This window comes from Diadema antillarum, unplaced genomic scaffold (genome assembly GCF_040938485.1).
Source record: "Diadema antillarum isolate AM-2024a unplaced genomic scaffold, OU_Dant_1.0 seq00001664_RagTag, whole genome shotgun sequence".
Taxonomy (NCBI): Eukaryota; Metazoa; Echinodermata; class Echinoidea; order Diadematoida; family Diadematidae; genus Diadema; species Diadema antillarum.
The window spans coordinates 55,934-68,384 of NW_027272363.1; the positions used below are offsets into that span (position 1 = coordinate 55,934).

At 35.7% G+C, this 12,451-nt stretch overlaps 1 protein-coding gene across 3 annotated transcripts in view; it reads right to left on the reverse strand.

Annotated features, from left to right (window-relative positions):
* The window catches only part of LOC139711515 (uncharacterized), a 189,851-nt gene that overhangs the window by 6,669 nt on the left and 170,731 nt on the right, over positions 1 to 12,451 (reverse strand). For 2 of the 3 annotated variants that reach the window (XM_071623393.1, XM_071623392.1), the window contains exons 3-13: positions 11,608 to 11,664; positions 10,711 to 10,763; positions 10,160 to 10,364; positions 9,323 to 9,508; positions 8,461 to 8,658; positions 7,855 to 8,052; positions 7,226 to 7,423; positions 6,419 to 6,550; positions 5,565 to 5,659; positions 2,337 to 2,379; positions 688 to 773 (exon numbers count right to left, since the gene is read on the reverse strand). In XM_071623393.1, the coding sequence (XP_071479494.1) occupies positions 688 to 773; positions 2,337 to 2,379; positions 5,565 to 5,659; positions 6,419 to 6,550; positions 7,226 to 7,423; positions 7,855 to 8,052; positions 8,461 to 8,658; positions 9,323 to 9,508; positions 10,160 to 10,364; positions 10,711 to 10,763; positions 11,608 to 11,664 (1,451 nt within the window). Of the gene's footprint in view, positions 1 to 687; positions 774 to 2,336; positions 2,380 to 5,564; positions 5,660 to 6,418; positions 6,551 to 7,225; positions 7,424 to 7,854; positions 8,053 to 8,460; positions 8,659 to 9,322; positions 9,509 to 10,159; positions 10,365 to 10,710; positions 11,178 to 11,607; positions 11,665 to 12,451 lie in introns of those variants that run through there. The other variant, XM_071623391.1, reaches the window with a different exon arrangement.

Consider the following 12,451-nt stretch of genomic DNA (forward strand, 5'->3'; position numbering starts at 1 on the left):
TGGAGTCCCCACATTATCTAATCATTAACAGTAGAAAGAAAAAAAGTCCTCTTTGTAGGACTGTCTTCACATGACTTTGAATGTTTGATAGCTCCCCCCTCCTGTTTACACTCAATAAATAACGAATAGAAAAGATACATTCAGCGCTTGCAATATACCAGATATCTTTCGAAAGTTCCTGTTTACGTGTCAAAATTATTGTTATGAAATTGAATTCAAATCAAAATTTGTCCTAACAAAGCCAAAATATCCCTCATTTTGCAACATTTTCTTTTAAACCTTCCACATTTATAATTTGCATCATGTACTCACGCGATTCAACAAATTATATCGAGCATGTAACTAAATTTAGTAACAATTATTTCACTTTTTAAACGCTACTCAATATTACCTACATTGTTCTCATTTTAAAGCATATACGATCACAATATAGTTTCTCTACTTTTGTGCCGAGTTCTTAATATATACATATATGATAAACGTTTAGATTATATACTTATGATTCTGAAGCGATCAATGTCGCGCTGTTTCGAACAATTTATCTATTTTTTCAATCACGTGTTGGCTTTTCTGTACGATAGACCAATGTCACAAACAAACAAACAAACAAACACACACACACACACACACACACACATGAACTCGCAAATTGTGATCACACTGATGATCCAGGACTTCTTCAGTCACCTCGCTAGGATCGAGCTGCTCCCTAGTGGGCGTGGCGGGAGTCACGTGCTCATGCTTGTAGTATCCGTCAACGTCTGGAGAGATATCTTTATACGAAGATCATACACAAGTTATGTACAAGATTTTATCACCCTGCCTTATACATGGCATTATACACCATTATACAGGATTATACGAACTGAGCACGTTCATGCACCCCCATTGACTCACAACGGAGTTGATAAACACAACAATTCAAAAAACGCGATCCGAAAGGCATTTTCAAACGATTGATAATGGACAGTGCAACGTGTTTAATAAATTGGAAAGTTGATACACGCAACCGTTGTAACATAAAATCTTCAGTCTTTTAGGAGTCACATTTTCCTTTAGAGATAATAATTTCCATCAGCGCTGCGAGTTTCGGGGAAATATAACTCCCGCTGGCATGGCTGGGCTGCTAAGTGTTATGTCACACCTCTTAAAAGGCAATATGTATTATGATGAAAAGGCATACGTTTTGCTATACCATTCTTTTCCTACAACACTTTTTTTTCCTACAGGGGAAGTATTTGAGTTCCCTCTGTTTTTTGTTTAAAGGGTTGCGGTGGTCATGACGCTTCATGACTATTCCAAAGTAGGCTCAGAGGGCGCGGTATCTGTGCCTACAGGACTTTGCCATTCATCGGCAAATTAGAAGAAAATTTACAACGATACCAAAAAATAAAAAATAAAAAAAAAATATGTGTACTTTTGGATGTGCTTGAAAAATATGGAATTGGACTAAGACAGAAGGTAAAATTTGCTATGTTTTGGTCAGGAATTATTTTTCATTACAATCTAGTGGGAAAAGCACGCATTTTTGTTTTTAATAGCAAATTTTATTTACTTTTTTGCTTTGATGTAGATATAATTCAAGAACCAATAAAAAGAAGCATATATTATATATATATATATATATAATATTTGAATAAAAGTGTTGTAAGCTGGACAGCCGGAACAAATAATCATGTACATGTAATTTGATTGAAATCCCTCCAATATACCATTTTAGGCACTTCCAAATACATACATCACACACGCACACATATACACACATACACACATATATGAATATAACATCCAGTATAAAGATAACATTTGGGGTAGTACAGCCATTTAATCTTGTTTATCACGGCTGAATTGTGTTTGGTAAATATCAATCATGAATGATTTTTAAAAAATCAGATTTAGCAAAAATCATAATACATTTTGTTTTCTATAATAACGTATTGTTTTGAGGTCTATGCACATTCACACACAGCACGATGAACCTTGCAAAATTCCTGGCACAATATTTTCCAACTTTTTTTTTTCTTTTCCCCTCTTTTCATTACCATATTCTCAGGCCATCATAATTTCATGAGTAGGCTTGCGATGTGCGGTCTGATGCAGTTTCCCTTCCTGAATATTCCTTTTACTTGACGTCGATTTGTCATCGTTCATGATAAATTTGTAGGTTCTGTTACATTGTATATTCTGTTGTAATTAATGTTAAAAATAATTATCAATGATGGTGTTTTGTATTGAAATGTTAAAAAAAATGGAGAAAAACCATATCCAGCCAAGATTGTTAAATAATAATCCTTAGCTATCAAACTGACGTATTGATTGAGACAGAATATACTCACTTGATAAGGCACATTCCTGGGAGTTATCCAGCGGTTGGTAATCCTTTAAACAAATGATACAAAATAATGTAATTACAAAATGTGCAGTTCACTTTCACCATCAGCAACCTGATCTTATATAGTTAGTAGACTCTACAGGGCTCGAAGGCTGTCCACAGCATCAGAGCCGTGCTGTGAAAGGAGGTCAATAGCAATAAATAAATGTATGAATAAACAGATAACTAAACAAACAGATAAACAAATAGATAAATAAAGGGCAAAGCCCTCTTGATGCCATTTTGTAAGCCATCAAATGCCCATAGTGAATTTTTTTGTCAAAGACGTAATTAGGCAGATGTGTTTGAAATATCTCTCATTCGATGCGAAAAAAAAGAAGGAACATTCAAATTTCCTTCAGTATGCAAGTGCCTAGTCATATCTTATAAAATCACACTCCGAGTCGTGTTGAGGCATAATAAGAGCAACAACTCAGCCCTAATTCTAAGCTATCTAAACTCTGTCTGTACTTGGCTGCTGAAAATATCATCAGCTCACCATGATTGTACAACGACGAAACCATTGAACTTTTGAATGAGAACATTGTATCTGACTCGATAATCCCTGTTATACGATTTAAAGGCATGGTATAGTTTTGGTTGGGATGGGACTTCAGGTTTCCATCTTTTTTAAATAAAGAGAAATATCACAGAAATATGAAAGAGAAGGCAATTCTAAGAGTAAATCAAAATTCACCTGGTGAAAAATTGGTTTTGAAATGGCTGAGACATTCAAAAAACAGAGATGCCCTAATAAAAGATGGAACCTACCTTCCTTTATTAGGACCACTTTGTTTTACTTTGTTTTGGGATTTTCTTAGCTTTTTCAAGATCGATTTTCCTCTAATAAACTTTGAATTCCTTTTAAAATTGTATGCTTTTTATTATTTCATGAGTGATTTCTAATTATCTCGCAAAAATTAAAACCTGAATCCCCAATCTCAACCAAAACCAAACCATCCCTTAAAGATGTCAGGCTGCGTTTACGAAACAAATACAAGGATAAAAGCAGCACAGGGAACCAGACGCAATTTCGACTTTTGAGCACCATAAATATCTTCAGGATCGTAAAAAGGTGGTGAATTATAGATCAATCTTCCTGTTTTAAAGTCCGAAGTTTGTGTTGCCGCTATCTTACGTAAGAAAGTAAACAAGTTTGTGGCGTTATGATCGAATGCCGAACTGCTTCTACATCCTTTGAATCATGACCTTGATTAAGACTGCCAAAAAAAAAAAAATGCTCTCCTTGAAAGCCGGGGAAACAAAAGCTGGAAGACAGTCGTAAATCATTGGATAAGAGTCTTTATTACGCGGACTTTTGTCTGTCCTAAATTCGTGATGCTGATATAAAGGTGAACTAAGGAATATGTATCTATGAATTCCCCTTTCTATTCCCCCTTTGATTATCCTCGTTTATATCTCTCCTTCTCTATCTCTTCCATAATGATTTGACTGGATACTTAAGACTATGCGTGTGCATTAACATCGTCTAGAGTATTCGTAACACGTTTCGAAACTAGTTTCTTGCGGAAAGCACATTACTATTACTGCATCGGTACAATAATAGGTGCAAAGAGGTCAAAGGAGGCGTTATGTCCGTAGAACCCTGATACGAAATCTTTTTTTTTTTTTTTAAAACGATAAGCAAAAAGCTGTTCTTTCAGCATCAAGCTTCTAGGAGCTGAATATTTTAAGAAATCTTTTCATTATCTTATATCTAAAATCTCGAAAAATTTACCCGATTCCGTTCGAAAACGCTTCATTAGTAAATGTATCGAAAAAGCACTACCAAATATATTTTTGAATGATGTTCATATAGAAATACTTGCAAGCGTGAGTGGTACCAATGTGTGTGGGGACGGGGTGGGGTGGGGATGGGGAGAGGGGGGAATGGTACTTGTGTGGAGGTGAATGTATACTTTATCTCTCCCGGACTATTTTTTTTCCTACTTAAATGGCTTACGTTCAACCGTTTAATTATCTTAGCAAGTTTTTTTATTGATATCGTTTTAATATAGTTATGAATTTGTATTTCATATTTTTACTATGTCTGCAAGTATGTGCAGTAGTATCTTTTTTGTTATTTTGTATATGTTGTAGGGCCCCTGGCAGTTCCGAGTTAGCAGAAAAGACTACCCCGGTAAAAGAAAGTGTTGCTTTCTTTAAAAAAAAACACACACAATTTGACTATCTTCCATTAAGATAATTGAAAAATTTAAAATTATCATATGAATCAAGCCAAGCTCTGCTCTAGCAATGATAACTTCTTTGAATGAAACTGGTTATGTTTTCTATAATTCTATTATTAGATTTTTTTTTTTTTTTTAGATTTCAGACAGTCAGACGAACGGGGAATTCAGACAATCCCACCATCGTCACTATACAGTACAAGCGAGCGTTTCCTTTGGTTGAGTTGTAATCAAACTTTGCTTTTCTGAAATTCTCGAGTAGACAGGCGTTATTCCCTCAAAACACAAAGAAGCCAAACCAACACATGAAACAAACATAACCATTCAATGGATTTTCATTTTAATGCGGTACTGGGCAAAGTCTAAGTTTGATCAGCTTTGCATTTCTCTCCCGATTCTTTTTGGTCACGAAACTGTTAGCACAGGATTCAGGAAATGTTTATTGTTCTAAGCTAAGACCCTTCATCCAGCCTTTCTCATCCTATAATGTGCAACACTCATTTTGATCGCACGGAAGTGGCTCATTGGACAATTTTTCCTTTGTCGATTGACGTTGTTTCTAAATTGCAACGTTATGTTATATGTATCAAAATCTTTATGAACACCAAAGCCAACTAATTGTTTATGTGACCGCTACGCATAGGAAATATTTTCACTTTTATTTTCTTTCTTCCCCCTGTTCAGCACATGAAACTATGAACTATGAACAACTTTTTACACCTATAGGCACGTGAAGACATAAAATTTCCATTCTACAAAGAGAAACAAAATAAGGTTTAGAGCGTTGAATGATTATAAGTTGTCAAATGAGACATTAAGTCAAGAAACCTCCGAAACAGTATTTGGCAATCGATACTGTTCTCGACAGCTATTAAATGCCTAATAAAATTATTTTTGTCAATAATATGCTAATTTATGTCTCCGCAGGCGAAACCCGATAAAACAAAGAAGTTTTCTAAAGGGGGGGGGGGGGGGAGGGGGTTACTACCCTTTAGTGTGCTTACCGTTGGCACGCATGACCTCTTTCTGATGTATATTGCAAGCGGGATAACGAGAAAGACCAGGGATAGAAATGCCAAATATGGCAGCCATGATTTACCTAAGAAGCAGGCAAGACAGAAACGAGACATTTGTTTATTCACATGTTAACATATGTGTGCAGTATAAAACATCGAGTCCATCATGCTACTACAGCCTCCCCCCCATCCAAAACCATTATTTATGCAGATTTTATTGTCATTACCTTACCATTTGTTATTCCTAATCTATAGAAATATAATTATATTAATTACTTGGCAGAGGGCAACTTTCCTCCAGAGACCATAGCCGCTGCATTTACTGATGTGTAACATCACAAACAAACCTTTTTTTTTCATGTTTATTAAGTATTACATAATACAAAGAAGTATTACATAATACAACGAATGGCTACTGTTCAAGATCTCAACACATTTGGGGCAGGATCGATGTAAAAATTTTCAAACGGACAATTTGTGCAGATCACCAGGAATTGAATAATGAACAATCAAGGTAACCAAAAAAAAAAAAAAAAAATCAAAATTGGCTGTCCCACAATGACTGCCGTACAGGAATCAAAGCCAGATCACAATTCTAATCTCTTAGACTATTAGTTATTGATTCGTTTACTGTGTTAATGGTCACGGATTTTTTTGCTAAGTGTTAGAAGTTTGAAAATGATTATGTGTAAAAGATTATACAAACATACAATCATCCGATCTTGTCTATACATGATATCGGTACTTATTTCAAAACCATGGCACCAACATAGGCAATAAGACAGAGTAAAGAACCGAATTTTGATGTTCAAATGTTCAATATACATGATGAAATCACAAACCTCGTTGATTGCTATGAACACCGTCATTCTTGTCGGTCCTGTGTGACACAGCGTTGCTGTCCGTGGTTGTAACGTCGGTCACGTGTTTCAGTGAGGCACATGAAGTCACGTGACTGTTGGGGGTCGATGCGCCTGGAAGATAATGCATTTTTTCCCCGGAGGTGAATAAAATGAGCATAACACACTCTCAAATCTTATCAACAAAGCTATTCATATATTTTCTTTTTAGGGAACCTTTTTTCATTACGATTATTATAGCATACTAGCAAAATCTTAACCAGTTTCGTTGTTATCACAGTTGTTACCATGTGCATCCTTCTCCCCCTTGTTATTATTATCATCTTCAACAAAATATGAGAGGCAAAGTGGACCCTTTTTCTCCCGCGACGCTTGTGAAGACTAGTTGCCAATGTCTCGACAGTCTTATTTCCTATAAGATTTCTCTTGAATTCCTCTTTTCCATATAGAGGTAAAAATAAAATCTTATTAACTTTATTCTTGTTTATTCATCGAAATATAAAGTATATGATATTATTATTATGATTGTATCGATGCTTTGTTGAAGCTTATGTGATTCGAAATTCCTTGAAATGTTCTGTACTCATGTAAGCGTTATGTATATCACTTTGTATTACTTTATATGGAAATAAAATCATTTGAATTTGAATTTGAATTTGAAGACTTGTGAAAACTACAGCGAATAATGACAAAGTACTGTCAACATTACGGCAACACTCTGGATCTGAATACCTTAGAAACCTGACTCTGTACACGTAAAAAAACTCAAAACCAAACAAACAAACTTACTTGCACATTTTGGGAAGGGCGACGAGAATCTTCCGTCACTCCCGCAAGTTGAGGAGTCACTGCCTAAGAGGTGGTACCCTTCTTCGCAGGCGAATTCGCATTTGGTTTCGATGTCGACTCGGTGATTGGCAAGGCATTTGCCCCTTGCGACAACGAGATGGTCTGTGATCCATGAGGGACTTACAAGGCAGGAGTCAACTGTAGATGACAAAAATAAATGGACAATAAGCATGGTCAGGAATAAGACTTAAAGACCATAAAATGTGACAATAGCGACATATATATATATATATATATATATATATATACACATATAAAGTTACCTGATCAATCCTTTTTAATAAGGCTTTCTAGATTATGGGATCACAGGACTAACGCGAAATTTTGCATGGATCGATGTCTTCTACACATGATTGACTAGCCTCATGTTATAAGAAAAACAAAATGAAACTTGTGTTTTAAGAAGATCACTAGTCTTGACTGTTGAATACAGTAATCTTTCAGAGCTGTGATCCACTAGTAGAAATATCAATGAGTCGCTATTCTCTCTCTCTCTCTCTCTCTCCCTCTCTCTCTCTATCCCCCCCCCCCCTTTAGTATATGTGACAATAATGGAAAGCTGTATTTACCGATGCAAGTTGGAAATGGCGATGAAAACGATCCATCACTACCACAGGTCGACATGTTGCTGCCCGAAAGACGAAACCCGACGTCGCAGGAAAACTCGCACTGCGCATCGATGACGACTCGGCTACCGGCAAGGCAATTCTCCGTTCGAACAACGAGGTGGTCTGTTATCCATGAGGGGTTGACTAGGCAAGAGTCCACTGGATATGAAACCAAAGAAAGGTAGACTGAAGTACACGCAGAATTGTTTTGAGACAAGATAAAGTGTCCAAATGGAAAAAAATATTGTGAGACCAATGAAATGAAAAAATGAAATCTTAACCCCCCTCCCCAAACTACTTCTTTCATTCAGATTTATGCTTTCAAATATAAAATCAAAATAGAACAAATTAATAGAAGTCCTTCAAAAAGTACCAACGATTAAAAATCAGCACTGAAGATCACATGAGACAAGTTGACTAATTATCAAACTATGAATACGCCAGAGCGTATTTGTTGTTGTTGTTGTTGAGCAGAGCCCTATCTCAGTAAGACATACAAATCATATAAATGTATTGTCACATTTATCAATAGCACTGTAAGAGTAGTGATTGCAAACAGGTGTCTACCCATGCAAGTTGGAAATGGAGGAGAAAATGTTCCGTCTCGACCGCACGTCGAAACGGCACTGCCTGAAAGCCGGTAACCGACATCGCAAGAGAATTCACATCCGATATCGACTTCGACCCGTTGGCCAGCTGCGCAGTTGCCTTTTTTGACAATGAGGTGCTCTGTTATCGACGACGTACTCACAACGCAAGAATTAGCTGAGATAAAGGGCGAGTCAACATACGGAAATCATTATGATAGCCATAAAAAAATCCTCTCAGGATGTGTTTATTCACTGTTCCATTTTCCACATTTGATACAATTTTGCACTACATTTGATTTCGAGAGTGAAATACAACACAAAATAGTCAACTTGAGATGGACATATTAAATATAAAATAAGCAAATATGAACAAAGAGTAATGCGAGGAATCTAACATGAACTGACCTTGTAGAATGTAGGGTCAATACGAATGAATTTAGAGTCTAGCACGATATATCAAGGACGAAAATGACGAACCATTCAACAACAAAAAATGTCGATAATGTAATTAAGTTACGTAACGCGCAACGATATCATACAGTGCTCATTATTACACCTGAGGTGAGAAAGCTTATCAGCAAATCTTAAAACAAATACCCATGCATAAGTCTTTTTCAGGGTTGACATGAATCGATTCATGAATTAATCAATAAATGAATTAACGAATAAACTAATAAAATGTAGTATTAATGAATATCACTGTTGGACTTAAACATGCATTCATTCTCTACTTTGGCATCTCTTCGGTGTTGGTCCGTTACTACTATTCTATTCCGTAAAAAGGTACAAGAGCCCATCGAAAAGCATTCCTGCACATGACTCAAACTGGAAAAGTTTACCTTGGCATGATGGCACGGTGGGTATAAAACTTCCATTGTTACAGCACTGCACTTGCGCACTGCCTACCAACTGGAATCCTAGTGTTCTACACGAAAACGAACACGTCTGGTCACAGCTTATGCTATCGCCCGGCGCACAGGAACTCAGCAGAGGGTAGGAATAGGTAGGGATGGTGCACGGAATATCTATGTATGGGAAATTAAGAAGAGCGCTTGAACTTTTCGAAAGGCGGGTGCGGATGATATGGAGGGCGACGCGAAACATTATCTTAATAATGACATTTGCACTCCAAAAATGTTGTGGAACCATGGAGCATAAAGATGAGCTGTTTTTGAGATTTTTTTTTTAAATTTCCTGCATACTTGTTTGTGACTTTGCATATGTTAGTATATTCATTGTATCGAACGTCGATAATGGGTAAAATATTATTTGCTTTTGTGCACTTTTTATTGTAAGTATGATTTCCAAACTGGGCAAACGCGATGAGTTGGGGTTAGACTTTGGGGTGGGACAGGTTAATAGGTGGGAAATGAAGTGGAGTACATAGCTTGTGATAATGATATTCATATGTGTATTCATTCTGATATAACGGTGGGGCCAAGGACAATTATATAATATTTGAATTATTTGCTCAATCTATTACGTACTTATTGAGTAAGCACTTATTTTCCTGAATATCAGAAATACTGGAACGATTTTTTTTTTCGTTTTGTGTCATGTATCATGCATTTAGATAAGATATGTTATTTTTGCTTTGCTTCTGAGCACAATCCTATAATGTAAAAATACATTTATACTTACGGAGAAAAATACAAATTACTACAAAGGGTACATACCAGCGAGAATTCCTAGTGACGTCAGATAATCTATCATAGCCAGGCGCAAAGCGTCGTTAATTGTTCCGACATGGTAATAATGCTTGATAAGCAGCTTTTTCTGGGTCTCAACGTCAGTCGCTACTCCATCGTAAACCCACAGCTGATCCAGGCTATGCATTCGGCCCTTCACCAAGAATTTGACTTGGCGACAACATATATAAACCTATCCCAGAAAAGATTTGAAATCAAGTTAACAACAGCCTTGAAAAATAATGAACAAAAAAGAAAATGTCGCATTTAGTGTAATGCAACTACCTAAATATCAAGAATAGGTATAAAGCATACTAATCTATATGACCAATTAAATTGACTTACTCTCTTCTTTATAAAGTCTTCATGTAATTGGACCATTAACAAACAAAGAATACGAGTGACGATCGCATCATGTGCCGAAGTACAATGACAATAAGAACCAGTTTATATTTTGCTGTCCCATAAATCACAGTAGAAAAAAAAAGTAAAAAAAAAGAGAAGAAAATCAGTGACCTTATAAAAGAAGATTTACTTACGGTTGCTTTGTGTGGATTCAGTACATATTTGCCCTCGAAATGAGCTATCGCGTCTGTGCCAGGGAATAAAATGATAATCATGTTGGGGTGTTTAACTATTAACTTCATCTCCCTTTGAGAAAAATTGTCGTTCCTTAAAAAAGAATATATCATTTAAATGGATTTAAATTTGATGAAATCTCCTTTCTTTACCAAACCATAGTTTTTACAGAGATGTATTTATTAGAATGAAGCACGCCTACTGTTTCCACTTTCTCCTTTGTTTCTTTCTCAGCGCTCCCATCGTCTCTTAAAAAAAAAATCCATGAATACTTTAACTCCTCAAATAAAATCATTCAAATTCATTTACACGAATATTAAAAGAAGGTGCAGGAATGCAATACATACTTGGTTGTCGTCGGACCCTAGGAAGCATTAAGAGATAAAAAGCATACTGAAACAATACCACAGATTTAAGGCCAGATGTAATACTTCTTCGAACATTGATATAAGTGGTAACCATCCCAAAGTGAAAGAATTTTTTTTTGACTCATCGTCTTTTCTAATATTCCATGAATTTTTACCACACACACACACACACACACATACACAAATATATATGTATATATATATATATATATATATATATATATATATATATTTACTTATTCCATATGTTACTTTCCGTTTACCTTGCCATCTATATGCTAACAGTATACACTTTCGCCTGACATTTCTACCTTCAGTATTTTCATCCGTCATCTTGTATAACTTGGAAAGAGAACATTACCAAGGTTGAAGGGAATTCATGGAAACGTTCTCCCTGAGGATAATCACGACGGTTGTCCAGAATCCTCCTAGAACCACCGCGTAGATAGATTACATAATATGAATGATACAAGGCAAGGGGAATCATACCTGGGTTTGTGTCGTAATTTACAGTCACTCCTGCACCGATCAAGGTCCTCAAACAACCTGGTGATTGTTGGATGAAAGAAATATCCACTTTCCGTATCTCTCTATTTTTTTTTCATGTGTTCTTTAGCACGTAAGCGTAGCCAGTCCGTTGCTTACAAGATACTAAAATCTTCATAATTATTAAGCTTTGCCCAGAACACCAAGGTTTCCCCGCACTACGTCAACGTTTCTGGATTAACGAAAGGTCATTTAATTTTGTCCTTTATATATATATATATATATGAAGGTCATTTTGTCCCTTATATATATATATATATATATATATATATATATATATATAAAGGTAATATTTACGTGCCCTGGTAGGTAATATTTTCACATACATACACTTAAAACATACTTATTTTTGCTTGAATAAAGCAGGTTGACGACAGGAACAACAACTAAAAATGAATAGCTTATTTGTAACATGAAGTACAATTGTTTGTATTCATGCCACATAACTTTTATATTCATAAAAGTTTGCAAACGTTTAAAGCAATTCATCTATTATATATTTTACATTATGTACAAATTATATATAGTACTTAGTGGTGCATGATCTATCATGCACTATATACCTCATCTGATGAATCCTCGTTTCTGATTGGTCAAATGTACAGTCAATAGTTTTCGCTATACTGCCCTGTAATCAGATAGAGGGTTTTGATATTATTTGTGCATTATGAAATAAATTCTATATTTTACTTTATGTATTTTCTCTGACGGTAGCACGACATCTTGATTTCAGTGTCTGAATGTAAGCATTGAAACCTTAGATTATGGAAAGTTAGGTGCGGTATAT